Source organism: Artibeus jamaicensis, unplaced genomic scaffold (assembly GCF_021234435.1).
Source record: "Artibeus jamaicensis isolate MK-2021 breed Jamaican fruit bat unplaced genomic scaffold, CSHL_Jam_final contig_388, whole genome shotgun sequence".
NCBI classification, from domain to species: Eukaryota; Metazoa; Chordata; class Mammalia; order Chiroptera; family Phyllostomidae; genus Artibeus; species Artibeus jamaicensis.
The window spans coordinates 8,764,084-8,791,910 of NW_026521813.1; the positions used below are offsets into that span (position 1 = coordinate 8,764,084).

Sequence of the window (27,827 nt, forward strand, 5' to 3'; positions counted from 1 at the left end):
CTGTCTCTCACCATACAAAGTTATTGATATTACTGCCTATATTCCCTGTGCTGTGCCTTACATCCTTGTGACTCGCTTATAAGTTTGTCCCTCTTAATCCCCTTCACCTTTTTGCTCGTCCTCCCACTGCTGGACCCTCTGGCAACTATCGGTTTTTCTGTATCTGGACGTCTGTTTGTTTTATTTTTTCTTTTGTTTGGTGTTTTAGATTTCACATATAAGTGAAATGATACAGTATTTGTCTTTCTCTAACTCATTTCACTTAGCGTAATACCCTCTAGGTCAATCCATGTTGTTGCAAGTGGCAAGGTTTCATTTCTTTTTCATGGCTAAGTAATATTCCCACACACCCACTATACACTTGTATGCACACACCCAGAAATACGCCATTCTCTATCTGTTCATGTATTGATGGATACTCAGGTTGCTTCCATATCATAGCTATTGTAAATACTGCTGCAGCAAGCATGGGGTGCATAAATCTTAACAAATTAGTGTTTCATTTCCTTCACATTATTGCCCAGAAGTGATATTTCTGGGTCCTTCTTTGTCTCATTTTTTATCTTTTGTTTTAAAGTCTGTTTTGTCTGATATAAGTATTGCTACTCCAGCTTTTTTTTTTAAACTCATTTCCATTTTCATGAAGTGTCTTTTTTCATCCCTTTGATTTCAGTCTGTTTGTGTCTGTGGCCTCTTTTTTTAAAAAAATAAAATAACAAATCTCAGAGATTTAAGTCTTAACCCTGCTGTAGCAGAGAAAGAATTGGGGAAACATTTTAGGCACCACAGCCAATTGATAGCTGCCAGTGCAACTGGGTAGGGTAGAATCAGATTGGTTTATCTGCTTCTTGAAGTATGTTGTAGGCCAGAAATTAAAATGGACTCTTATTACATGAGGAGCCACTTTAGGGAGGAGGAAAGTTAAACAATGTAGTCTTTGGCTAACTCCCACTGTTAGCTGCTTATGTTCCTGTTTTGTTCTAAAATCAGCTCCAAGTAGCCTTTTCTTATAATCTTAAGACTTATACACTGAAATTAATGGCATAAAACTCAAATATGTGAGAATGTAGTTTTAGATCTTTCATTCTTTTATGTCGAGATGCTATAGCATTAGCCTCAAGTGAAGAAAAATAATGAACTATCCCAAACATTTTGGGCACCACAGTTTACTGGTTAAGCAGAGTAAGCGCAGGCCCTGTGCACTTGTTTCTGGGTCCCACCCGAGTGGCGGTGAGGGGTTGTCAGCCTCATTGTGTCTCAGGGACAGGAAGGCTGGGCACAGCTGTTGGAAGTGACTGGTCTTAATCCAATCAGTGGGAAATATAAAATACATGAATGAATTTTAGATAAAAAGTCAATATTAGAAATAAATATTTATTCTTTTTTGGGTTTCTCACATTCTTCTCTTGAAATATTGAACATATTTGTGGAGAAGCTGGGAAAGGAGAGAAACAGATTTCTTATCTCTCTTGCCTTACCATATTCCTTTTCCATTAATTAAAAGTATGTTATTTGAAGTTTTCAATAAAATGGGATCTTGACATATGTGAATGTTAAGGGAAAGGGTGATCATAAAAAGCAAGTGAATAAAATGAAGGAATAATTGATGGATAAGGAGAAAATAAAGTGGGAATGAAATAATTTGGATAAAATTTGAATAATTCTATTTGTATTCTCTGTTTTGTTAGTTTTAACTATAGTCACAAAGTAGTCCTTAAAGCATGGGGGAAGGAGGGAGGAAAAGGGAACTTCAAGGAGAGAAGAGAGAGGAGATGGGGGGCTGGAGGGGGGAAAATGGGGATGAATAGCTGCCTTGTGCACCAAGGGCACTTCCCTCACAGCCCTGGAGGGGCCAGGGCCTGGGGACTCTGCCCTTGGCTCAGCTGCCTGGGAGTGCTGACTCACACTAGGGCTGCGTTCTCCATCTTTTGAAGTAATTCTTTTTTTTTTAAGATTTTATTTATTTTTAGAGAGAGGGGAAGGGAGGAGGAGAGAGAGGGAGAGAAATATCAGTTGTGGTTATCTCTCACGTGTCCCCCACTGGGGGCTTGACCTGCAACACAGACATGTGCCCTGACTGGGAATCAAAGCCCACGCTCAATCCACTGAGCTACACCAGCCAGGGCTGAAATAATCTTAAAAATTTCCCCCCTTCTAAATAGTTAATTAATTTTATTTATTTTCATTTAGTATTATTTAATTGTTCCTTTTTTTTTTCTTTCATCCTAGTTAAGGCTCCAGGGAGAACAACTTGGTAGTTCTGATTATTCGGGCAGTGAGGTGACTGAGAAGTTCATCCCAGAACAGAGGTTTCATCACTGCATTTTTCTTTTTTATTTCATAAATACTATATTCTGCTAACTTGGATCACGTTGTCTTTCAGATAACCCCACAGGGTTATCAGTCTGTGACGTGAAAGCCAAAGATGGAAAGCAGTGAGGCCCAGGCAGACAGGAAGTGGTAGCTTGGTACTTTATTATTTGTGTGACATTAATCCTCTTTGTCTTTCATCTGTAAAATCATGGTAATGATAGGTTACTGTGAGGATTTAAATGACATAATCTATCACGGTACTTTGTATATTGTAATTATTCAGTAAGTGAGAGCTGTGGGGTAGAGTGGATGGACTTGGGTGGCTTCAGACAAAGTAGGAAAGTGGGCATAAGTTGTCCTGGGCACCCTTCTGCTTTTGTTATCCAAATCCCTTTTCTTAGCTCAGTGCTCTCTTTAGTTTATTCATTTTAGGAAAAGCTGGGGCTTGGGGTTCAGAATCTATTGAGGAAGTGGACTGGCCTGTTGTGCCCTTGCCTTAGAGTCCTGCTGGGATACTGAAGAATTGCTTGAGTTGCCCTCTCTCCCCGCATCTCCCTCCCTAGACATTTATGAGTTGATCTTGGTGCCCCAAAACCTATTTTGCTTGCTCCTCTTTTCCCACACACTCTCCTCACAGCAAGGGAGTCAGCAAGACTCTGAAGATTCTGAAGGTTCTGAAAGGTTGGCAGCTTTGGGTCCTCAGTTGCAATTGCACTTAGCGTCATACTGCGGGAGTGCACCTTCCAAATCCTCTTGTTAGCTTCCCTTATTTAACAGAAAGGGAAACTCGCCACAGCTGCTCATTGGAAGAGCTGCCCTAGTGGTCACGAAACAAGAGTAAGGGTTGGGGTGAGGGGCTGTGCAGTGGTTGATTTCTCTGTGCGCTGTAGGATGTTGCCTGCCTGCTAGCAGGTCCCCCTTGGCTATGAGATTGTGTTTACTTTTCTCTACCTCATAGTTTCAACTATGTGCTAATTAATTCCCATGATTTAGGAAGTTATGATTTATGCAGCTGTAAAATAGCACATACCCAGTGCCTCGGGGATGAATCTGGCATGGTCAATTTTAAAGGATTATATGTTGGAGAAAAGTAAATATTGTGGAGTTTTAAATGATTACTCAAGTTACAGTTATGTCCATATGTGTAAACATTGGTACCTTAAAGTATATTGGTTAGGGTTTTTTAGTATAGCTTTTTCTCCAGAAAAAAATTAATGTAGCCTATTTAAAATTTATCAGAGCTAAAATTACATTTGTTTAAAGTGAACAGATTGCTTAATTAAAGCTTATATTTGTTGGTGAGCAGATGTCTCTGGCTTCTTCCCAAGTGTGTTTAAATTTTAGTGTCTGGTATTTCAGTTGTATGACTAAGCCTGACCTTAAACTGGTTGTTCTGGCAAGAATGTCTTCCTTTTGATTCATCATTCCTCAGAGTCCTTTTAAGAATAAAGTTCAGTTAACACATTCAAGTCTGCTGCCTCTATAAGTTTCTTTGAATGCCGGGTAGACCAGGTGTCACCTTGCAGTTTGCGATTGCTGGGGAAACCATTGATGTCAGTAACGTTCATGTATTATTCTTTAGCATAATTTTAATTACTGTAGTAAAACATGAGCTGATTGTTCTTAAAAATACCTATGACTTTAGTTAGCTAAATTTTACCCAGAGAAATTTCTAAACTTTAAAGTTTATGACATTCTTTTATTATTTTATACCCATTCTACCTATGCATTGTATAACTAGGGGGTCTTATAAAACTACTTAGTTTTTTTTATTACTGGTCACATGAATTCTGTCTTGGTGTCTAGAAACTGGTAAGATGGTAATGTAAGAGATGGCACCTAAGATTTAAGCACCTGTGATTGGGCTTTTGCCTTGTTCTCAGAAGAAAAAAGAAAGAAGGAAACCCTTTATTTTCTGAAGCACTTTAAGGATCTGAAAGAAGATTCCTGCTTAATTGTTTCCTTGGATGCAGAATTAGAACTTCAGACATGATCTACAGGCTATATTCAAAAGAGATAAGTTAAGAAGATAAATGATTTTTAGGAGAAGATGGGAGTCTGAAGAAGCCCATATAATGGGATTTCCTTGTGTTGGACCCAACTAGGTGGCGATAGATAGTGGAAGCATATTGTTGAGCACTGTCTGGCTATACCATACATTTATTCCTTAACGTTGTATAATAGGATATTTGGCCTAAATTTTAACTTATTTTTTTTTGATACCTAAATGCATTTGGAGAGAAAGAGGCCCTGGGTTCCAATATTGAACCACACCCTGCTTGTTAGTCACTTCTTGATGACCACGTGGGAGACACCCAACTGACTGTCAGATTTTTGGGGTGTTCATCATATCTTCGGAAGGGTTAATTTACTCACGGCACAGACATCCTTTGCCCATATTATACAGTCAAGGACTTCATGGCTCCACTGAATCAGTCACACTGTTCTTTATTTTCTGATTCGGTGTCTGGAAGGAAATGTAAATTTCCAAGCTGAGAACATGGTGATAACGTTTAGGGAGTAGATAGAAAGCTCTGTCTGCTCTGTGTTCTTGGTTATTGCAGCTTACTGAGTAATTTTACATCTGTGGGCACAGATGAAATAGAAGAACTCTGGGAGCATTGACTTTGTAAAGGGCTAATGAAAATCCCCATTCAGAAAGTATGATGCAGTGTTTTCATTCTTCAGATCTGCAGATAAGATCTATATTTTTTAAGACTTCAGACTTACGTGAGTGGTTCTGAAACTTGAGCTGCATCAGATTCACTTGGAGGGCTTGTTAACAATAGGTTGCTGGGCCGCGCCCCAAGAGTTTCTGATTCATTAGATCTGGGGTGGAGCCTGAAAATTTCCGTTTCTAACAAGTTCCAGGAACTTGTGTTTCTAACAAAATGCTGGTGCTGCTGAACCAGGGTCACATTCGTAGAGCCTCTGATATAGAGAAATGGATAAATATTATAATTAACCATCAGTTTCATTTGGTATAACTAGTAAATATTCTAATATGGTTTAGAAAATAAAAGCAACTATATTTTGTTGTGCCCCTATAGTACACCAGGTACTTTACAATATCAATACCAATATTTATAATAGTAGCTGCTAATATTGTCAGGTATCCATGTGCCAGCATCTGTAACTTTTATGTCTTAAGGTACTTAATTCTCACAACAATCGCTTAAAAATTTTTTTCTTGTATTTTTTATCACTATTTAATCCCCTTATTCTCCCCTTCCCCTCACAATCACCACACTGTTGTCCACATCTGTGAGTCCTTTTCCTTTTTGCTCAATCCCTCCACCCACTAACCTCCCCCGCACTTAGCTGTCGTCCTGTTCTCTATGAGCCTGTCTCTATTTAGCTTGTTAGTTCAGTTTGTTCATTAGATTCCACATATGAGTGAAATCATATGGTTTTTGTCTTTCTCTGACTGGCTTATTTCACTTAGCATAATGTTCTCCAAGTCCATCTGTGCTTTCTCAAAGGGTAAAATTTTCTTCTTTTTTATGGCTGACTATTCCATTGTGTAAATGTCCCATAGTAATTTTATTTACTTTCTACTGATGGACGCTGGGACTGCTTCCATACCTTGGTGATTGTAAATAATGCTGCAGTGAACCTAGGGATGCTTTTGTTCTTTCGAATTAGTGCTTTGGGTTTCCTACAACAATCTTTGTGTACAGGTGCTGAGTAGTATTATTATCCCTGTGTTACAGATGATGAAACTAATGCACAGAGAGGTTCCATAATTTCCCAAGGTCATTCAGCTAGTAATTCTCAGGGTTTGTGTAGAAAATAAGGCTAAGATAGATTGCACAGTTTTTTATGTATTGGACAATAATCTAAGGAAGAAGTGAAAATTACATCCCAGTCAACCTAACTCTAGATCTTTTGCTCTCTCTACTATACTAAATTGTTAAGGGTAAATTTCAAGTTGCATGATTAAAGCTGAAAGGGGGAAGCTGAGCTAGACACATGAACACTGGTCTGATTTCATTACAAATGTGATTTGATATTTAAGTTATTTCTCTTACAGTAGAAGATAGCAGTGTATGTAGTAGAAGAAGGGTTAAAACCTTTTTAGGGGAAATGTCTGATTAAAGACTCAAAGTTTAGAATTTAGAAGTAGATCTTGAAATCTGGTTTTGATAAATGTGAAAAAATAGTTCCTTTTGTAATCTAGATAATTCTAAGATAGTATGAGATATATAGAAGAGTGTAAAGTTACTCTGTAGACAAAGAGTCGCTTGGGATTGAAGAATTCTGAATGTCTTCTCATCATGAGGAATAATCATTTCTTGGTGATGAATTTCTCATCAGAAAAATGCAGCCAACTAACTCAGGCTAACACCATGCCTGAGTGAGGCACGCCTTCAACAGGACCGTATTGAACTCCTGGTGTAACCTGGGCTGTATTCGAAATACAGTTTGGGAAGTACTCTGTTTTCATGCAGCTCGTTGTTTGGTTGAAGATATTAAAAACACATATGTGTAAAACTATTCCATAGATATGTAGGTTAGCATAGGATAACGTGCCAGAATGAATGGCTCTGGGGAGTGAGGGACTGTGTCAGGCCAGGGAAAATGACTTAGGCAAGGTGTGGAGAAGGGGGTGTGTCAGGAGTGGGTGGGTGGGCACGGTGAGTGTGATGTACTTGGACTGTGAGGTTTGCTGGAAGAAGGTCAGGTTGGGTAGGGAGTGGTGAAGCCAGGTAAGAAATAGATGTGACTGGTTAGCCTAGGGTATTGTCGGAAGTTTCTGTGGGCAAGAGTGACATAAATAACTGACATTTTAGAAAGAACCTTGAATTTCATTCATAGGTAGGCATTAAGGAACTAAATGTAAATTCTCTGACACATCTTCACATAATAATAGCTACATGTTTGCTAAATGAGAACCTACAGAGAGATGACTACTGGCTTAACTCCAGGGGACTCTCTTAATTTTTCCCTTTACTTTGTAGCAGGTACCTGGATGAATCAGAGAAGGCATGCTGACATGCATCTGTAGCCTACAGGAGGTCTGGAGTCACAGTAGTTCATGCGATGAGACCAGGGGGGTTTATGGGCCTCAGATCTACAGCAGTGGGACACCTGAATGCAGGCTCAGGCTGTCTATGTAAAGCTGAGAGTCCACAGCTCTTTCTGCTGTTCACTCCACACCCAGAAGGCTTTGCTTAGTCTTTGACAATGCACTGTAAGTGAAGTGTCCAGAAGGAGGCAACCAAGAGGACGAGGGTCTGGAAACAATCTCTCAGATGAGGAATGATAGAAACAAGTGGGGAGGTTAGCTTTGAGAAGAGAAGGAGAAGCACGATGGGGGTTTTCCATTTATTGATATGCAGTCTTATAAGAAAGAGTGCAGTTTTGGGTTTATTTGATCCAAAGAGAAGATTGCTGGATAATTCCCAGGTCCTAAGCTCATATAAAAAATATCTGCAAGCACCCTCAGGGCAGAGTCCAGTTTGGGGTCAGGTATTGCATTTAGTTGTCACATCTCTTTAACCTGCTTTAATCAGGAACAGTTTTGTAGCCTTTTCACAGACTTTATGACATTAACATTTTTGAAGAACACAGAACAGGGGTTTATTTACACAGAATGGAAGGTGAATTAATAGCAAAATATATTTTGGACTTGAAGTTATTACATGACAAGTAGACAAACTCTTTTTTTCTATGAGAATCATTTAAACAATTACAAGTGATTTTATTATTTGTTGATAGAATACCAACAAAAAAACAGTCTGAACTACCTTTTCAGACTAAGAACACCAAGATTTTACTCAGTATTTTCACCAAATAACTTGAGTTCCATCTTATAGTCAGTCATAACTTTTCTTCTTTTTGATTTCCTTATGCATTATTACCTTTATTGCTTCCTTCCTCATCACTACCATCTGTTGAATGCTCACTACGTGCTAGATCCTGACCTAGACCCATGACAAATGTGATCCGATGTAATTCTCCTTTTGCTGGTGAGGAAATGGAGCCAGTGGGGAGAGTTCGTCTGCCTATCATGAAGTAGCTAGAATGTGGCCGGGCTAAGATTTTGTCATTGGTTCTCTGGTTCTACAGAAACACTGTGTCATATTACCATATCTTGCATAATAGAAAGACACAGAGTTAGGGAGTGATCAAAAAAAAAATCCTGGCCTGGTAGCTCAGTTGGTTAGAATGTTGACCTGATATGCCAAGACTGTGAGTTCGATCCCCCATCAGGGCACATACAAAAATGAACCAGTGAATGAATAAGTAAGTGGAACAACAAATTTATCTTTCTCTCTCTTTCTCTCTCTTGCTGTCACTCTCAAGTCAATGAAAAAAAAATTAAAAAATAAAAAAAAGAAATGTAGACACAGAAGTGGGGAGGAGCGGGGAGAAGAGCAGTATGTCATTTTACTCAGTTCTGCCTTCCCTCAGCGTTATTCCACATACGTTAAGCCTTGTTTGTCTCAGCCTCATTATATGGTCATAAATTTTTATTCACATTCTTTTCTATTTGGTATATTTTACCAGAATTTAGAAACATAGATCAAAGTGAATGAAGAAGTCAAGCAGCATTCCTGAAGGTCATTGTTTAGCTGGAGAAAGGGCACTGACCAAGGCATTTTCAAAGATGAAAGACATTACTTTCTGATCAGTGGTGCTAAGGTTTTAAATCATGTGTAGGCCTTCACATCAGAGTGTCTTCGTTCTGTAGTAGGTTGGTTAAAGCAGAACACTGGTTCGTTATTTAATACTAGACTTTAAACCAGGGAGTGGGGCTGTGTCTGACTTACTAAACAGTACATCCCTGGCACCTAACCCCGCTCCTTTCACAGACCATAAGAAATTTGTTGTTTAATGGATGAATGTGAAACCTAATGAAGCTTCCCCCCTAGTGTATGATATAGAACTAAACCCACAATGATGGGGGAATGGTAGGGCGGTTTTGGTAGGAATCACAAAAAAAGTTAGTCTGGAGGAGAAATAAATTTATAACATCTTCCTTTTTTTTTTAAAGCTGAAAAGACCTATTTCATAATAGGTATAGAGACTGAGGCCCTAAGTCAAACAGACCATGACTGGCAGGGCCAGACTGAGGGCCCCTTCTTCCAACCCCTTTCCACTGTGTCTTGTTTCTCCATTTGTGACTAGGGAGTAAAAGTTTACTCATGTTCATAGAAGAGATTAATTTATTTATCTGAGTTTACTAATTAACTTTGCTCTACTTGTTCACATTATTTTCATCAGTTCAGAATGTAAAAGAATATTGGCTCTAGCTAGATTCTTCTCACTTGGAAATTCTCTGATAATATATTAAAGTTAGTAGATTCTATGTAGTCTTAGCGCATGTAGGGGGATGAAGAAAAATGTTTTTTTCTACCCTTCTGGGTTTTTGACTGGGCTTTATTACAAAAGACAGATTAACAAGAGAAAAACATACATTACACTTAATAAAATTTCATGTGATATGGGAGCCTTCACAAGGAAATAAAGATCAGAAGGCATGGTTAAACCTTAGTGTTTTTACACTAGATTTGATTAAGAGTGAAAGTGATGGAAAGTGTGAAGGACGAAAGGGTATGAGACAAGGGCGGTGAACTGGGAGATACTCAGCAAGGCCTGTTTGGGTGCTTTTCAGAGTCTCTCCACCTTCAGAGATGAGGGCGCTCCTCTCCTCCAGGTGCAGGGGGGACACTTCTTACAACAGGGTCTGAGGACCTGCTGCCAGAGGGGGTTAGGGTGAAGGCACAGAGGCCTTCCAGCATCTGCTCTTCCCCAAATTCCTTCAGCTTAAAATATTTACTGTGTCAAGGTGCCATATTCTGAGATAGCGTGTCCTGAACCCCCCGTCATGAGGACGCACTTAGGTTTCTTTGAAGATACTTTCTAAAATACTTCTTTCCATAGAAGCCAACAGAACTCCAGACCCTGGTCAGAGTTTTCTGTACTGCAGATCTGAGGGAAAATTCAGAGATTAGTTTTAAAGGGGCTGACAGAGGAAGACAAGCAGCAAAGGACGTGGGAGCTGGAGCTTGGAGAGGGATGAGAGAGCTGTGCTCTGCAGGGAGACAATCTGATAATGAAAGTGGTCGGGGTGTCAAGGGCGGTGATGGGTCACGTTGAACTTGCCAGGAGTTTGGAAACTGCTACCCATATAACAGGATCATTTGATCTTAACATAATAGAGAAGAAGTTTCTGTGTTGTGGGAAAGAGAACGGGGGGTGACCTCAAAGGTGTTGAAGCTGGGAAAACTGTTGCGTACTTCTAAAAATGCTGAAATAAATGCCTGATGGCTCTGCACTGTTGGTTTACATTGCTAACACGTTCCAGCACTGATGTTTGCTTAAAGAATTTCTTACCAAAGTTGTTCAAGTATTCTTGCTTGTGATTTTTTTAAGCTTGTGGAAATACAGTACCATTTTTCAAATAAAATTTAAGGAGCCCATAACACTTATTATAAAGTCAGTTTTTGCTACTACATATGTACAGAGAGTCCTTGAGATACAAAAGGGGACTTCTGCAAGTCATTTTTAGAGGACTGGATTTCTCTATATGGTTGAAATATGTTATAATGCCGGACTTGTTTTCAGACTAGTGCATTAGCCTTGTTTTGTGCATACCCTGTTTACAGATGTTAAGTCCTAAGATCAAGGAGCCATAACACCCTAGAGAAGAAAGAATGGTCCCCCTGCCCATCCCTGAGTAGGCTTTTTTCCAAACTTCACTCTCTTTCTCTGTGCATTCTTTAGAGTCACCCCCTTTTCTTCCATCAGGGGCCAAGGGACATGTGTGTCCTCCTAAAACACTTTCTTTTCTAGCATGTTCGGGTTCCATTTTATGGTAGCTGGTCTCATGTAGGGTCAGAAGCACAGCTTGATGGGAAACTCTGATGGGAACCTAAGTCACTGAAGTCTGTAAATGATAGAGCACTCTAGCCATCCTGCTGGAAAAGAAATCTCTGTTGGTGCAGACAAATTCAAGAAGAGTCAGTCGTGGATAAGAAGGCCAGCATGGAAGTAAGCTAATCATGCCTAGAATTGGCCTTGGTGGCTAGATTTTTCAAGCTGCTGCTACGTTTTACAGCATCTTCCCTCACTGTACTTTGGAACCCAGGGAAGGTGGTATAGAGTGGTGCTGAGGAGCACGGGCTGTGGTCTGAGCTGCTTGGATTCACATTTTCCCCAGGACTGTTTTCTAGAGAGGTGACCTTGAATCTTTCTAGGTCTTTGTTTTCTCATCTGTAAAACAGTGCTAAGAATAATGCCCTCTTTATATCCGTACACAAAAATATGCAGGTTTGTCCTCCCATCTTCCATAGCAGTGACAGTTGTGGTCCTGATGTTTGCATTTTTTATGAGTTTGAGTCTAAATATTGCCTGTATAATGAAGAGGGGAGATTGCCCATACTGCAGAGATACTGTGGTTTTATGATATTGCAGTAATGGATGCCAGTGAAATGGTGAACGCTAACCAAGGAACATGATTTTCATAGCCTGGCTCAGACCCTTACAAACAACCTTTGTTTTTTGTACTATGGATGTGGCAGTTTGAGGTGAGATGCTGTGAGCATTGGCTAGTCGGCTGTTTGGATTATGAGTGAGCTGTCATGTCACTGGCTGAATTCAACCTAGATAAAACAATTCCCAGAACATTAGCCCAGTAGAGCCACAAACACTGCATAGCATTTTTATCTCCTGCCTGAGCAGAAAACGTGGCATTTACATTTTCTTATAAGAGCAGCCTTCCAGTATTTTTTTAAAACCAAAATCCAAAATCCAAATCTTACAGTTTGTCATTATTCCCAATTTTTTTAAAATTTTAATTTCATTTTAGAGAGAGGGGCAGGAGGGAGAAAGAGAGGGAGAGAAACACTGATTGGTTGCCTTCTGCAAGTGCCCTGAGCAAGGCCAGAGCACAAAGCACAGAGCAACCCAGGCATGTGCCCTGACCGGGAATCAAACTGGTAACCTTTTGATTTGCAGGTGATACCCAACCAACTGAGCCATCCATACTGGCCAGGGCTATGCCCAAATGTTTTAACATCTAAGTTTTATTTTACATAAACTTAAACTTAAGAAGCTATATTTGTAGACACTGTAATTTTGCTTCCTTTTTGTGGGGGCAGAGGAGCAGTAAACAATCAAGTTTAGAACACATTCCCAAGAACACTAGTGTTGTGAGACGCCCTGGAAAAAACAAACAAACAAACCAGTTTCAATTGCCAAAGAAATTTGGAAAGCAGCACTCTCTGGTTCCAGAGATTTATGATACACATTAGCATATCAAAGACTGAGTGAGGACTTCTGTGGTAAAGAACCCTGTTTAACCCAGTGTTCCGCAAATTCACTTGGTCATGCAATCCTTTTATCAAAGAATATCTATTAACATCCCTTTGGGAAATCCTGCAGGAGAGTTTTAAAGTGACTGCTTTTAAGCAAATTTAATTAAGTGCGTGTTAATTTGAATTACAGATCTGGACAGGATCTAGTTAATTTAATGTCGTTGCAGACTGTTTTCTCATAGCCTTTCTTGTGGGTCGTTGGTTTTCCTCTGTGTGGACAACTTAGTATTTTGTTTGACTCAGTGATGATGAAGTTACAGTTCATGATCTAGAATTTGCTTACTGTAACTCCCACCCACTTAACCTTGGGACCACCCTCCAGAATGATAGGACACAGATGGCAGCTCTTAAATATCCGAAATAACGATTTTGTCCACCTTAAAAAAACACAAAAAACGTTTCTTGTCACTCAAATGCTCCCATTTACTTTATTTAATTTTCACGTGATAATGATTTTTATATCACATTCATTTATTTGTTTATTTATTTAATCCTCACCCGAGGATATACTTACTGATTTTAGCGAGAAAGGAATAGAGAGAGAAAGAGAGAAAGACAAAGGGAGAGAGAAAAAAAACGTGTATGTGAGAAACATCGATCAGCTGGTTGCCTCCTGGACGGGCCCCACTGCGGGTCTGTCTGACCCACATCCTAGGCATGTGCCCTGACCCGGAATCAAACCCACCACATTTCAGTGCACAGGATGGCACTCCATCCAACTGAGCTCCCCACCCAGGGCCATACATTCCTTTTTTTCTATCATGCTCTCTTTCAGTTCTTGCCTTTGTAGTTTTTATTTTTATTAATGCTGTATTTATCTTTTATTAGTGTGTAAGACCATTTGTAGAGGCATAAGTGTTGGTTACTGTGATGTCAGTTTTGCTTCTAGGGGATAAAGGCTTATTGTACAGCTTATGACTAATTATTAAGTTGAAGGCAGAAAATGATTCTTGTTACCAGGTAACAAGACCTTGGGGACAGTTATCAATAGTAGGGTCTCAACTCTGTTTTTATTATCTACTTACCTTTCACCTCCCTACCTTTGTACATGTTTAGCTATTTAACCTGTTTAATTTTCTTTACAGTGGTTTTATTTTCCCTGCATTGTAAGATGACTCTTTCAGTTTGAACTATTTTCCAACTTTTCTACAAAGTATTGCTGTTATTATCAGAAAAATAACCAGGATGATGTTATTTTATAAAAACTGAGTCTTTTCCACTCTCACTTTGCTGTATAACAAGGGAAAGCAGTGGGATAAGTCACCCCCTTTGCAGGTGAGAGGGAATGGTCAGACTCCTGTGTTGCAGTTCCTAAGGGTATTTGCATTTCAACCAAAAACTCTTAGGTGCTGGGGTCAGGGTGGGGGATCTGTAATTCTCTGTGGCGAGGGCCAGATTTTGCCACAGCCTCTCTTTTGGTATTGATAGCCCATGAACTAATATTTATTTTTTAAATTTTAAAGAATTGAAAACCATTCAAAAGAATAATAATGTTTTGGGACACATGAAAATTATGTGAAATTCAGAATTCACTGCCCATAAATAAAATTGTATCAAGCTCAGCCACTCTCATCCGTTTATCAGTTGTCACCACATATGAACCTAAAGCCCAGAAATCTTTTGCTGTCTGGCTCTTTACAGTAGAAATCTGCTTACCTTTGTCTTGGGGGAGGTTTCGTATGTATTTAGGATAAAGTTTTGCACATATTTACTTTAGTGGTGAGGAATGGCCTTTTGTATTTCCCTGAGTCCATTTATAAAGGTGACTTTCTTTTCCTATATGTAAGTAAGATCAGTTATGGTTCTACGAATATAATTTTATGCCATAGCAGCTTTTCTGAATGAGCTTCCCGCTTTGATTTATTTAACAAAATATTTGAAAAGTTCAGTTTAGAGTATTGCTTTACTAATTAGACAAAGTTTTATTTCTGTGATATTCCTCTTTGAGTCAGGGTGTGGTCATGAAAAATACACCCATTGCAGCCCTGGCTGGTGTAGCTCAGTGGATTGAGCACGGGCCTGCGAACCAGATGATTGCGGTTTGATTCCCAGTCAGGGCACATGCCTGGGTTGCAGGCCGGTTCCCTGCAGGCCAGTTCGCAGCAGGGGATGCACGAAAGGCAACCACACATTGATGTTTCTCTCCCTCTCTCCTTCCCTTCCCCTCTAAAGATAAATAAATAAAATCTTAAAAAAAAATACACCCATTGCAAATGCCACTTCAGATAAGAGTTCAGTAGTTTTGATGTAAAGCTGAGGAAATACTTCTTCAGTGACATTGGATCTGTTTCCTGACTGTGTCACTTGGGAGTCCTGTGAATATGACAGCTCCATTTGCTTTTTATCTTCTTAATACACTTCCATTTTGGTCTATATTAAAGGTTTTATCTTGGCATGGCCAGCTGTTCCAGCTTTATTAGAGTTATGATTGGTTCTTTTAAATTAAGTATCAATTAATTCTCTTTGGAACTATTTAAAAATTTTTTTGTTGGTATTTTATTACAGTTGTCCCATTTCTTCCTTCTTTGCCCTCCTCTGCCCAGCCCATCCCCCAGTCCCACAGTCCATCCCCACACCGTTGTCCATGTCCATGGACATTCTGGACGTTCTTCTGCTTCTTTCCATTAGTATCTCCCTCTCGGCCCCCCTCCGGTTGCTGTCAGTCTGTCCCATGTTTCCTGATGAACAAAAATAAATTAATGAGCAAAATAGAACCAGAGGCATGAAAACATGGAACCATTTTTAAATAATGAAAATCATACATCCTTTTAAGTGTATTTTAGGTGTGCATACTGACCCATATTAGAACAGTCTAACATCCTGTCCTGCATTTGGACACTATTATTAATTCTTGTTGAATTGTGGTGAGTTTGAACATTTTCCATGTATAAACACTGCTGCCACTCTGTCAAAGGGAGTGTGATTAAAATGGTGTTAAGAACAGCTTTATTGAGGTGTGACTTGAACACTGTAAAATTCACTCGTTTAGGTGTTTAATTGAACAATCTTTAGTTAATTTACGGAATTGTGCACCTGTCATCATGCTCTGATTTTAGAATATCTCCATCACCTCCAAAGGGAACCTTGCCCCCATTTGCCCTGTTTCCCTTATCTCCCCTCCCACACCCCACAACCCTAGGCAACTGCCGATGTACTTTCACTCTCAATAGATTTGCCTGTTCTGGGTATATTGCACATAAATAGAATTATACAATATACGTTCTTTTTGTCTGGCTTCTCCCACTCAGCATAATGTTTTAGAGGTTCATCCATGCAGAAGCGTGTATCTCATTCCTTTTTATTGTCAAATATTTTATTGTATGGACATATCACATTTTGTTTACTCACTTACTAGTTGATTGGCATTTGGATTGTTTCCATGGTTTTGGTATTATGAACAGTGCTGCTACAAACATAAACATGCAAGTCTTTGTATGAACATATGCCTTATTTCTTTGGGATATTTATCTGGCAGTAGAATTGCTGGGTCGTATGGTAAGTCCAATGTAACATTTCAATAAAACTGCCAAACCCTTTTCCAAAGTGGTCGAACCACGTTCTATTTCCACTAGCAGTGTGTGAGAGGTTCCAGTTTCTCTCAGTCCTTTCTAACACTTGTTACTGTCTGTCTTTTTTATTTTGGCTATCCTAGTAGGTGTGGAATTCTGGCTCATGGTTTTGCTTTGTATTTCTCTAGTGACTAGTGATTTTGAGCATCTTTTTATGTGCTTATTGGCCACTTGTGTATCTTTTTTTATGAAATGCCTTTCCATATCTCTCCCTATTTTTAAATTGGATTGTGTGCCCTTTCATTATTGGGTTTTCTTTCATTATTGGGTTGGTTGGGTTTCATCTGATGCTTTTGCTGCCACACACAGGAAATATTTGCCTGACCCAAGGCTACAAAGATTTGATATATGTTTTCATCTAACAGTTGTGTCGTTTTAGCTTTTACATTAGATCTATGATCTCTTTTGAGGAAAAGGTGCATATGAATCCTTTCACATGTAGATACGTATTCAGGTTTCTAGCACCATTTGTCGAAAGGACTGTCCTTTGTCAAATGAATTGCCTTTGTTCTTTTGTTAAAAACCAGTCATCCTTAAATGTGTGGGTCTTCTTCTGGATTCTGCATTTGTTTCAGATATATAGTAAAAACAGATATATAGTTTTTACTGAAAATATTTTGTCTTCAGGTCCCATATTAAGTCTTGAAATTTGGTTTTTCTGAACACCTTCCTGTCAGTCATTTATCAAACTAATTTAGACGCATAAGGGGAAATACTTAGAAGGTTTGGCAGGCAGAAATGGACGTCACCTCTGTGTGTTAGTCACTGAGTGGGCACTCCCGGGCCCACAGGCCAGGGCATGGCTCAGGTCACAGATGACTAATCTTTGGTTCATTGAATAAAACCAAAGAATATCTACTGTCTAAAAGGTACTGTGCAAAACATGAGACATTTTCAACGAGAACTGGGGACAGGGCCCTGCCCTTTTTAGGGGCTTATTGTGTACATCATGGAGAGGTGGGGAAGGAAAAATAATTTTTGAAATTATTTCAAAACATCTCCCCCACCTTTTGAAACTCTGGCTGGACTAATAATCAAATTAACATGGTGCAGATTAACATGAGAAAGTGACCACATATATTACATGTGTACCTGCATGCAGTGGTTCCCTCAGATTAGGAGACCGAGGACAGGGGGCAGTTAAGGTGTACATGCCATCTGGAGCTCAGGAGAAAGGGGAGGGCTGTGGTTTGAGACTTCAAAGGGCAGGAAGGCAGAGTTTACATGGAGGAGGAAAAGCACGTGTTTGTTAAATGAATGTTTGTTGGGCCATCTTTATCACTGGGTCCCAGAGAGGACTTAGATTAAAGGATCTTGCTGGTTGCTCTCTATTATACTTAGTTCATGGTAAAATACAGTTATCTGTGAAAATAGCTTCTTTCTTCAAGCAGGTTCTTTTATATAATTTCCTTGAGGCAGTTAGGGGAAGGTTGAAGATTTTCCTGAGTCATTTCTTGAAAATAACCAGCTTAAAATAATCAATATCTAAAATAGGCATATTTCGTGGTGGCAAACTCTGCTTCCCCTCAGAGATAAAACTGTTTTATGAGGAAAATGATGATTGGTATCCTGGTATAAACCAAAGAATGTGGGCGTGCAGAAGAGGGACGCTTTCACACCCTGGGCGACGTTAAAACCTGACCTTGAAGGAATTAGTGAGACTTCAACAGCCAGAGGAGGAGTCGAAACAGAACAGTGTTGTGGGTAGAAGGAATATGGTGAGAGCAAGCGGGGAGCGTGACAGCAGTGGTTTCGAGAACACGACCTCATCTGTTTAGCTGCCATTCTTTTCAGATTCTCTTAGCCTTTCAGACTGGAAGTGAAACTCCACTGTTAGGATGCCGGGACCTATGTGTCCTGCGGTATGCCCACAGCTGTGTTCTGCACTTCACCTTCGCAAGCGTGGCCCCCAGTTTACTAGGTGTTAACCTGGCTCGAGCCTACTCTTGGCCGAACATGAGTTTAAAAGAGAGGGTGCTTGTAACAGGGGCTAGAGACAAAATAACTTCTGCTTAGATTTTATTATTATTATTATTATTTATTAATTAATTTATTTATTATTGATTATGCTGTTACAGTTGTTCTATTCCCCCCTTCATTCCCCTCCACCCTACCCCCCATCCCCACCATCACCCCCCCTTTAGTTTATGACCATGTGTCTCAAGTTCTTTAGATTCAATATTTCCCATACTATTCTTGCCCCCCCCCATCTATTTTCTATCTACTGTCTATGCTACTTATTTTCTGTACCTTCTCCCCCCTTCTCCTCCTCCCACTCCCCAGTTGCTAACCCTCCTTGAGATCTTCATTTCTATGTTTCCACTCCTGATCTAGCTGTCCTTTTAGTTTGCTTTTGTTTTAGGTGTGGTTCTTAATAACTGTGAGTTTGCTGTCCTTTCACTGTTTTAGACTTCAGTGTGAACATGAATGCGCGTCTTTTCTGACTAGTCACGTACGACTGGGAGGACGATGGTGAGCACTGTGGTCTGCAGACCTCCGTTGAGTAGATTAGAATTGGGAAATGTAGCAAAATTGTAAAGTCATTTTTGACATTATCACTTTGCAAAAATTGATTGCATCTTTGAAAGTCTTCATCTTCCTACAGAAGGTATAATTCTGTTTCAGAGATGAATTTTAATGTGTCAAAATCCTTTGTATTAAAGGATCAGTGGAATAAGTTTGAACTCATAATTCCATCCAAACATAAGAGTTCTCTAGATATGTTTTACAGTGCTTTTATTTTAGAAAATGAAAATCATGATTCTGGGGACTTAGAGTTTCATCTGAATTTAAGGCAACAAAAAATGTTAAAAAATAACGAGAAGAGGTGTGAAGCATTAGCATACATTCTGGCAGAGGCAGTGGAATCTCATCATCTGGGGGTGTCTTTAAAAATAGTTTCATCTCCCTGCAACAGTTGCCGGGATCGTAATCCTGGCTTATTTCAAAGGTTTAATGAAGAGGATACAACCAGTTGTTCTCAGTTGTTTATTTGTAAGGACTTAAGGAAGTGGGCTTGGGTTAAAGTAAGAGTGCATTAGTCTGCGTATGAAGTATTAGAATATTCTAAAGGTCTTAAAACTGTAACATATGCTAATAAGAGACCCTGTAAACTTTCCTTCATCTTTTAGACTTAAAAAGAGATGAAGCAACTGCTTGTGTCATCCCTGCCCTTGGTGGCAGCTTCCCCTGGCAAATATTATTCTGCAAGGGACACCAGGAAGCGCCCCTGGAGGTGTGACCAGAAGATACCCACACTAGCCAGCTCTACCTCTCCTGGGGCCTTAGCCACAGGTGGATTTTATTACTTGCCTTAGCACACTGCCCTCTCTGAGCACCTGGCTTCCCCCCAGCCTAGAGCCTGACTCATTATATTACATCCATTCCAGCAAGTGGCTCCCTGCTCCGCTGAGGAGTGGTGGGCTGTGCTAGACATCATCCCTGAAGCAGATGGCTATTTTTGAGGTCTCACGTGGTTCTTTGATTTTGTTCTATGCATTGAGAGTATAGCTGTTTTCTTTTCCCCTGTAAACACCTATGCTGTAAAAGGTACTTTAAATGGTGCCAGAAGGAGGAAGGATAGTTCTTACTTGGGACAAGTATCCACTTATTTGTTGAATCACTGTGTAACAAGTCAGGCATTAACAACCTATTAATCATTAATAATTAGTGCATTTGACAAAAGCCCCGAAGGAGATGATTCAGCTCAGAAGTATTCAGTAGGCAGTTGGCATCACCAGCACTTCAGCCAGAACTGCAAGGTAGCTGAGATTCTTGTTTGTCAGTTCTCGTATCCCTTTCCCGGACCCTTCCCGCCCCACTCGCCAGCTGCCCGGGTGCTCCCACGGCCTTCTCACGGTGGAAAGCTCTTGCTCTGGAATGCAGCCCTTCCCCCCCCCCCCCTGCATGGTCTCCTCCAATCCACCCTCCCACCTTGTTCCGTCTTCGAAATCGATGGTGTGGCTAATACACAGGTGTTAAGAAAATTCGTCTGATAAAGTGACCTGGCATTAAGGGGCAAATGACTGTGATCGGTGGCTCCATCCAAGAAGCTGCCTTTATTTTTATATAGGAAATGGATATATTTACCCGAGTGCATCTCCAATTTATGAAGATTAGTCTGATCCTGACTTAATCATTGGTACAACCTTACCAGACAATCTTTACTGAGAATTTATTGAGGAAATACACATTTTTAAAAACTGGTTGTGAATTTTGGTCATGACTATAAACCAATTTAAATTTAAATAAAACCAATGAAAATTCTTTAAAGTATTTTTACATGATTTTTATTGAAAAATATGCACAAGTGTAGTTCACAATTTTTTCAATAAAAAACTAGAATTTGAAAATATAGTGGAATCTGTTTAAAATGTTGATGGTTAAGGACAGGACTTTGATGCTGTAGCTGGAGATTCCCGAGGCTCAATTGACTCTACATTTAGTTATATTTTTTGGCACTTGGTACAAATGAACTCATGTAAGTAAGTCTGTAGAACTTAGTTATTATAATAGCATTCTCAGTTGTCATTGTATGTCTTGCTGTAGTCACATATTTATATTTATATCAACATTTAGTTTTGTGGACTGTATTATTTGTTAGAAGCATTGAGTGATTATATATATATATATTATTTTTTTAAAGATTTTATTTATTTATCTTTAGAGGGGAAGGGAAGGAGAGAGGGAGAGAAACATCAATGTATGGTTGCCTTTTGTGCATCCCCTGCTGGGAATTGGCCTGCAACCCAGGCATGTACCCTGACTGGGAATCAAACCACAATTGTCTGGTTCGCAGGCCCGCGCTCAATCCACTGAGCTACACCAGCCAGGGCATGAAGTGTTGAGTGATTATAAACCCCCAATGCCCCAGCTCTTTCTCCTCACGGCCCAGGTGGTGAGAATGGGAGAGGAATAGAAGAGAGGTGAGCGTAAAATGCCAGTTACTGGTTCCTTCTCTTTTCATTATGCTGTTATTGAAAACTGCTCTTGGTAGAATAGTGCTTACCACGATCTCCTGAAGTGACAAGTTGTTTAAAGATTTATATAAGTAATGAGTTAGGAAGGTATTTGAAGAATTTTTAGAAGGCAAGAACTTTATCTTTCTATTGTTTATCTGGGAATTTTCACCCTCTGTGACAGAATTCTGGTCCGAAGCAGCCTTTAATCTCCCCTAAAATCTCTCTTACCCCCTCATTTGTAAAGACTACAGGGGATGAACGATGCTGATGTCTTTATAAAGCAGGGCTCATTGGTTTGCCATTTTAGCAGGGAGGTTCTCCAGAACACGTCTTTAATAGAAATTAACTCCAAAACCAGTGGGCAGATACAGACAAATTAGGATGCAAAGTAATTGGTTTCTGAATTCATTTTCCTCTTTCAGTTACATTATTTATAAATGCCTGGCACTAAGATCTATACAGATCTGCAGGAGGAGGGAAAAACACATGCAAAAATAATTTTTTGTCTGTTTTCCTATTGACCAAAGGGAAGAGCTGGCTGTAAAGGTACAGGTTCAGACCCTAACCAGACCAGACCAGACCAGAACTCATCACCAAAACCCCCAAACAAATTAGTATAGATAGGAGTGACACACTGTTACATTTTAAATTTGAAATAGTCTTTTAAAAAGATCCTATGACAGTGATGAACCTGGGCACAGGAGTTGAGACTACAATGCCCCCCTCCCCCCAAAAAATTGAAATTTTATCAGTAATATAAGCTTTTTTTGGATTGCAGATTATCCCCCTGACAGTTTAAAAGAGGAACCTTCTCTGTCATAGAAGTAACCAGTTCCACGTGTCACAGGCCCACATTAGTGTGTTTCAAACTCGTCATTATTTCATTTACTGGTACCTTAAGATGTACAAAAAATATCTTTATAGTTTAAAAACACAGTAAGAAAGATTAGTTACATTTAGCCTTAGTGACGACTGAACATATTGCTTAAAAAAAGCATGAAACCTCTTTATTATTGTACATCTCATAAAGATGTTTCCCCATTGTACATACCTGCACCATTATAAAATTTATGGTAATTTAGGTATAATTTGAGCTGTACTTTTATTCTTTCACAACTCTTAAAGAAATAATACTGAAAGAAACTTGTAATGAACAAAACTGCTCAGATAAGACAACTACCTAAGAGAATACTTTATTTTTAAGCATTTCTGTATCTTAAAAGCATCAATTTACTTATCCATAATTGATCATGGTGATATTCTGATAGATTATTTTTATTTATTTTTTTGAAGTAGAACTTTTAAGGAGCTATTCCAGGAGAATTCGGTAGCTTATTTTTTTATTAATGTATTTGTTTGAAGTAATAAAAACATTGCATTGAAAATTATTTTATTCATTTTCACTGAAGCTGACTGTTCCCTTTCTCTTTACCTAAGTTTATGCAAGGCAGTGTGGTGATCTTATTTGGGACAAGCCTTCTTTTATTATTTATGCTCCTTTCTAAAGAAAGCCAGTTATTTTCCATAATGCTGTGTCCTTTCGATGGAGGACTTCTTTAAGAGAGGGCTGTGGATCCTTCCTGCTATTTCCCTTCTTGCTGCTGTGCTGGGATGCACGCGTTTTGCCCATGAGGACTGAGTGTCCTCTATAGTTTGCTTTTTTTTTTTTTTGGAGGGACCTTTATTGTGATTCAGATGTGCTCAAGATAATAGTTTACAGGGAAACTTATGTATTTATTGGTCAGAGATGCTATGTGATCATTCTGCTTAAAAGCCTTCAGTGGTTCTCTTTGCTTAGCAGGAGTCCAACCAAGCCCTTTTCCAATGACATGCAAAGCCGCCACGTCTCCTGGCCCACCTTTCCTGCCTCTCATTTCATTGATTTCAGGGACTGCTTTCCCTCCCTGGAACTCGTCATAGAGTAGCATGCATCCTTATCTTTTCCCTTTGCTCTTGTTCTTCCCTTCATCTGGAACATTTTCATATCTTAGCTGGGAGGACTTCTTAGATTCCAGACTTGTTTAAGGCTCCTCAGAGCTTTCTGAACAGCCCCTGAGTATATTTGTACTGAAATTTCCTCTCTAACATTTCTACCATCTGGGACTGCAAGCCTCAGAAGGTGACACTCTCATATTATTTATCTTTGTACCCTTGGAAGTTAAATGATTCCCTGGCATATGGGGGATGCTCTGTGACCTGAATTGATCTGCCCTTATATGGTAGCAGTATGTTTAAATATGGAAAATAAAACTTCTGGCAAATTTGTCTGGATTAACAACAACCACTATAAAGTCAGACTTTTTAAAAAGGTTGTTTTAAACATTAAATAACTAGCTAGAGAATGATCTTATCTTTAAAGCTGAATTTTATTTAGCCTACAGAAAACCAAATATTACAAGTTAACACAATACAAACTTTAGAGTGGTGTGTTTCCTCAGTTAAGCCATGTCCATGATGCAGACCTGGCCTCATCGCTTCTCTTCTCTCTCCAAAATACATTTGACATACTTGTTGCCTCAGTCATCCTCACTAGCACCCTGTTCAGAGTCTCCCTCCCCTCCACCCCTCACCGTTCTTTTCTGCAGTAGTTTATTTTCCTGTTTTTAAGATACTCTTAAGCAAAAGGTTGGTGCCCTCTAGGGGTGTAAACTGCACGCACAGTGCAGTACACAGCATCTTAAAAAGCACTGCAAAATTCTGGGAGAATTGTATGAAATATAAAAAATGATATTTTTTTCCTCTTTATGTAATTCACGTTATATAATTTAATCCCAGGGTATCTCAAAGTGCTTTCACTTTGCTCATCTGCTCCTTTAGCTCCATTTATTCAGACAGCTCTTTGTTCCACAGGGAGAAGATATCCAAAATGAGAAGAAAGGCTATTTTATTAAAAATTGAAAACGGAAGGGCACGACTATTGGCAGTTAGTGCAGCCGTTTGTCAGGAAGGTTGCCAGTCCAGATGTCTCTGACTCAGACTCCGGACAAAATAAAAAGCTTTTCTGTGTCAGCTTAACTATTTAATTCCTTTCCTCCTTTCTCCTAAATTTCATATATTTCTCCAGCACCCCATTTTTTCCTCTCAATTTATCCACTACCACTCTTTCCTCATAGTGTCAATTTGTCATTTTTAATTAACGTTCTCTTTCATCTCATTGTTTTGTGGTGAGGAGAATGATCCAAGATTTTGAAAGATCTTGCATAGGGTCAGGTACCTAGTATTAACTTATGGTGTGCACATTTTTGTTTATTACTAATAATGGCGACATTTGTTTTTCATAGAGTGATAACGATATTTTACATTTATGTAGTCTTTCTTATGTCCCATGTTTTTGTAGACCCTCATAGCAATGACCCGAGGCAGGGAAACTAGGCAGTCGTACATGACAGCCAATGCTGCAGACCGTTTTCAGCCACAACAGGTGTTAACTGGTCTATTTCTGCATTTCCCCCCAAATTCTTAAGTAACTAGGACAAAAGGCTTCAGAGAAGCTTTCCATTTTCCATATTTTCTAAGTTGACACGATGAATGTTGAAAAGATGACAATTTTATTTTCAGATCATAGGGTTTTGTTCTCTAATTTGAACAGAGGCCTTTTGTTTTCAGATTTTTATTTTGCTGATGAGAACATTGAAACCTGGAGAGTATCGGCAGTTGGTACTAGTTTATGGGACCCGTGGCAGAAGCAAGACCGAAAGGCTTTCTCGTCTTCTAAGTGTCGATGGCATACTATTATTTGCCTCTTACAAACATGCCTAATTTAATTTTCTTTATTGTTGAGTGAATATGGAGAAGAACAGCACCTCGTTTTGGAAAATTTCTCTAATAGGAGGTTTAGTTCAAACTGGCAAAGCAAGCTGTGAGATTGTCTTCCTATGAAATAAGTGTTCACAACCACAGCCCATCTTTAGCCGTCCTGGAGTGAGAAAGACAAAGGAAGTGGACTAGGGCGTGTCATGTGCCTGGAGCAGGGAGTGTGGGCCCAGGAGGGCCAGCATTTACGGGAGATTGGTCTCCTTGGCAGACCGAACAGAGAGGCTGGGGGAAGTCTTTGGTGGATTGAGCTGTAAGATCACAAGTCTAAATCAGCCTTGTGGGGTGGAGAGGGGAGTGAGTGTAGGCTGAGGGCTAACTTTGTGTTGGTGATAACGTGGATTTGAAAACCTTGCCCCACAACAAGATTCCTGTGGTGCAGAGGAGGGTTTGGACAGAGGTCTTCTAACCTCACGTGTGTGAATTTTTTAAAAAACATTTTATTTTGAAATAACTATGGACTCACGGGAGCTTGCGAAAATCGTACCCCTCACCCAGCTTGCGCCTGTGGGTTTTGGACGTGGGGAGTGTGTGTTGCTGGCTTCCCTGACCTTATGGCCCAGGGAAAGGAAGGCCAATGGGGATACACAGTTGCCTCTCCTGCTAAGTTGGCTCTGGGTACTGTCTTAGGAGTCATGAAGAAGGTCAGGGTGTTGCCTGCAATTTTTTAAAATCTTAACTCCAGTCCTGGCTGGGTAGCTCAGTTGGTTAGTGTGTTGCCAGATAAGGAAAGGTTGTGGGTTCAAACCTCAGTCATGGCTCATACAAGAAGCAACTAATGAATTTATAAATAAGTGGAACAATAAATCGATGTCTCTCTCTTCCTCTTTTTCTCTCTCTCTAATCAATAAATAAAAAATAAAAAATTGTAATTTCAAGTAGTTGTATAGGTTTATATTTATATAGTATGTTAAAACATGTATTCAAAAGTGACTCTGTTTATCTTTATGAGTTATTTTTCTGAAAATTACCTTTTGAGTGTTGAGGTTTTCCATTTAACTTCAATTTTTAAGTAGTAAGAGAATAAAAATGTAAAAAATTATTATGTGAATGAATACCACATAAGAAATGTTTTCTGCGTTGTCTCCTTTCTTGTTTGAGTATAAAGGATGATCCTGGGTTCTAGGACCAAAAGTTAAATTGCCTTTTCTGTGTAGGTTCGAAAACATGTGAATGATCTCTACGAAGACTTAAGGGATGGACACAACTTGATCTCTCTTTTAGAGGTTCTTTCAGGAGACACCTTGGTAAGTTGTACATTTCTTATTTTGATGAACATGCGCATATGACTAGTATGTTTTCAGCACCGGCTGTTCAGATTTTTACACTATTCATCTTTTGAGCTGCAAATTCTGCCTAGGGAAAAAAAGAGTTCTGGTTGGATTCTTAAGCATTTTTAGACTTCGATGATGTGACTTTGGGGAGATTGAAGCACTTAATTAACCTTGCTTATATAATTGGTTTTATAATTAAAATACTATTTTTGTTTTTGCTTTTTTTTCTTTTTTACCTTTGGGTTTTTTTGCTTAGCAGAAGTTGCATACAAAATATAACCACATATTAAAAGACTCACAAATAGCAAGGAAATAAACATGGCTTTCTGAAAAGTGGTCTAACCCACTCCACAGGTGTCATTTCCTTTTTTTGTGAACATTACGTCCCCCCTTCTCAGTTACCTGTTCTCCTTCATTATGTTCTGTTCATGCTCTTCTTTTCATTTCTGGTCTGTCTTGTGTCTTTGCTGTCCTTTCTTCTGTCTGTTATATTCATTAGCCAAGGGAGCGGGATTTTTTGAAGACCTTACGATTGGTGAGTGCAACAGAAGCATGCGAATATGAACAGCATGAGGATGTGGAGGATGAGGATAAGGGGGTAGGTGTCGGCCCCCATAACTCGACTAACCTAGCCGTTACAGTGCGGTGAGCGCTAACGTGGTGAAGTAACCCACGGGTTCGGGTTCCTTTTTAGAAAACCATGGAAAGGACCAAAACCCACAGTGAGGTGGATGTGTGTGTACCAAGAAATTGGACAAAGGAAATATTTTCTCTTTAAATTTATTTATAGATTACTGTGCACTGCATGGTAATCGAATGTAAGCACTTAAGTGATGAGATGGCATTTTACCTAAAGGATTTTATGCAGTTACAGACAACTTGACAACTAGCCCGCAAATTTATTCTACTTCTGGAATACCTGTTGGCAGTAGGTATTTGATGGACATTCTTTACCTACCTTCTGTTTCTCGTGTTATTTAGAAAGAGGGAAGGTTTTAAAGTCTGGAGTCCTAACAGAACCCACAGAGCTGTTTCATCTCGGTGACACTTAGGTGACTGCCAGACAGAGGTGCTTCTTTTGCCATCTATCTCCCCAGCACCCCTGATTTCATTCACTGGGGCCAGTGGTGAACGCCATCAACACCATTCCTGCCTGTTGTATAGAACCTAATTTCCCGTTCTGTGGTCTGCTGTCTGCTTTATTATGGTGCCTTTGGCTTCAGCAACCTCTTCATATTTGAGAAGCGACGCTGTCCGTTTTCTTTTTCTTTTTCCCCTTTTGGAAGATTTGATGTGGTAAATTTCAGCTCCATCCTTTGTATTTTTTGTTATGCGTTTTTCCAACTCTGTTTCCTTATGTTTTCCTTCTGCCAAGTTGCACTGTTTCCTAAGGAAAACAGTATCAAGGAACAGAATCACAGTTTATCAGCTTTCCCGAGACAGTAAATAACCATGTCCATCCGCCAGCAATGTAAATAGAGTCCATCTGATTTTGTGCAAAAAACTAAAATAAAATGAAGAGGAAATATAATATATGGCTTTAATTACTTTTCTGTCTTCCTCTATCATGGC

General features: G+C 39.5%; 1 protein-coding gene across 19 annotated transcripts in view; it reads left to right on the forward strand.

The window, feature by feature from the left end:
• The window catches only part of DST (dystonin), a 453,023-nt gene that overhangs the window by 205,470 nt on the left and 219,726 nt on the right, over positions 1 to 27,827 (forward strand). For 17 of the 19 annotated variants that reach the window (XM_053664982.1, XM_053664968.1, XM_053664969.1 and 14 more), the window contains one exon: positions 26,139 to 26,228. In XM_053664982.1, coding sequence (XP_053520957.1) covers positions 26,139 to 26,228 — 90 coding nt within the window. Of the gene's footprint in view, positions 1 to 26,138; positions 26,229 to 26,754; positions 26,854 to 27,827 lie in introns of all 19 variants that reach the window. The other 2 variants (XM_053664966.1, XM_053664967.1) reach the window with 1 other exon arrangement.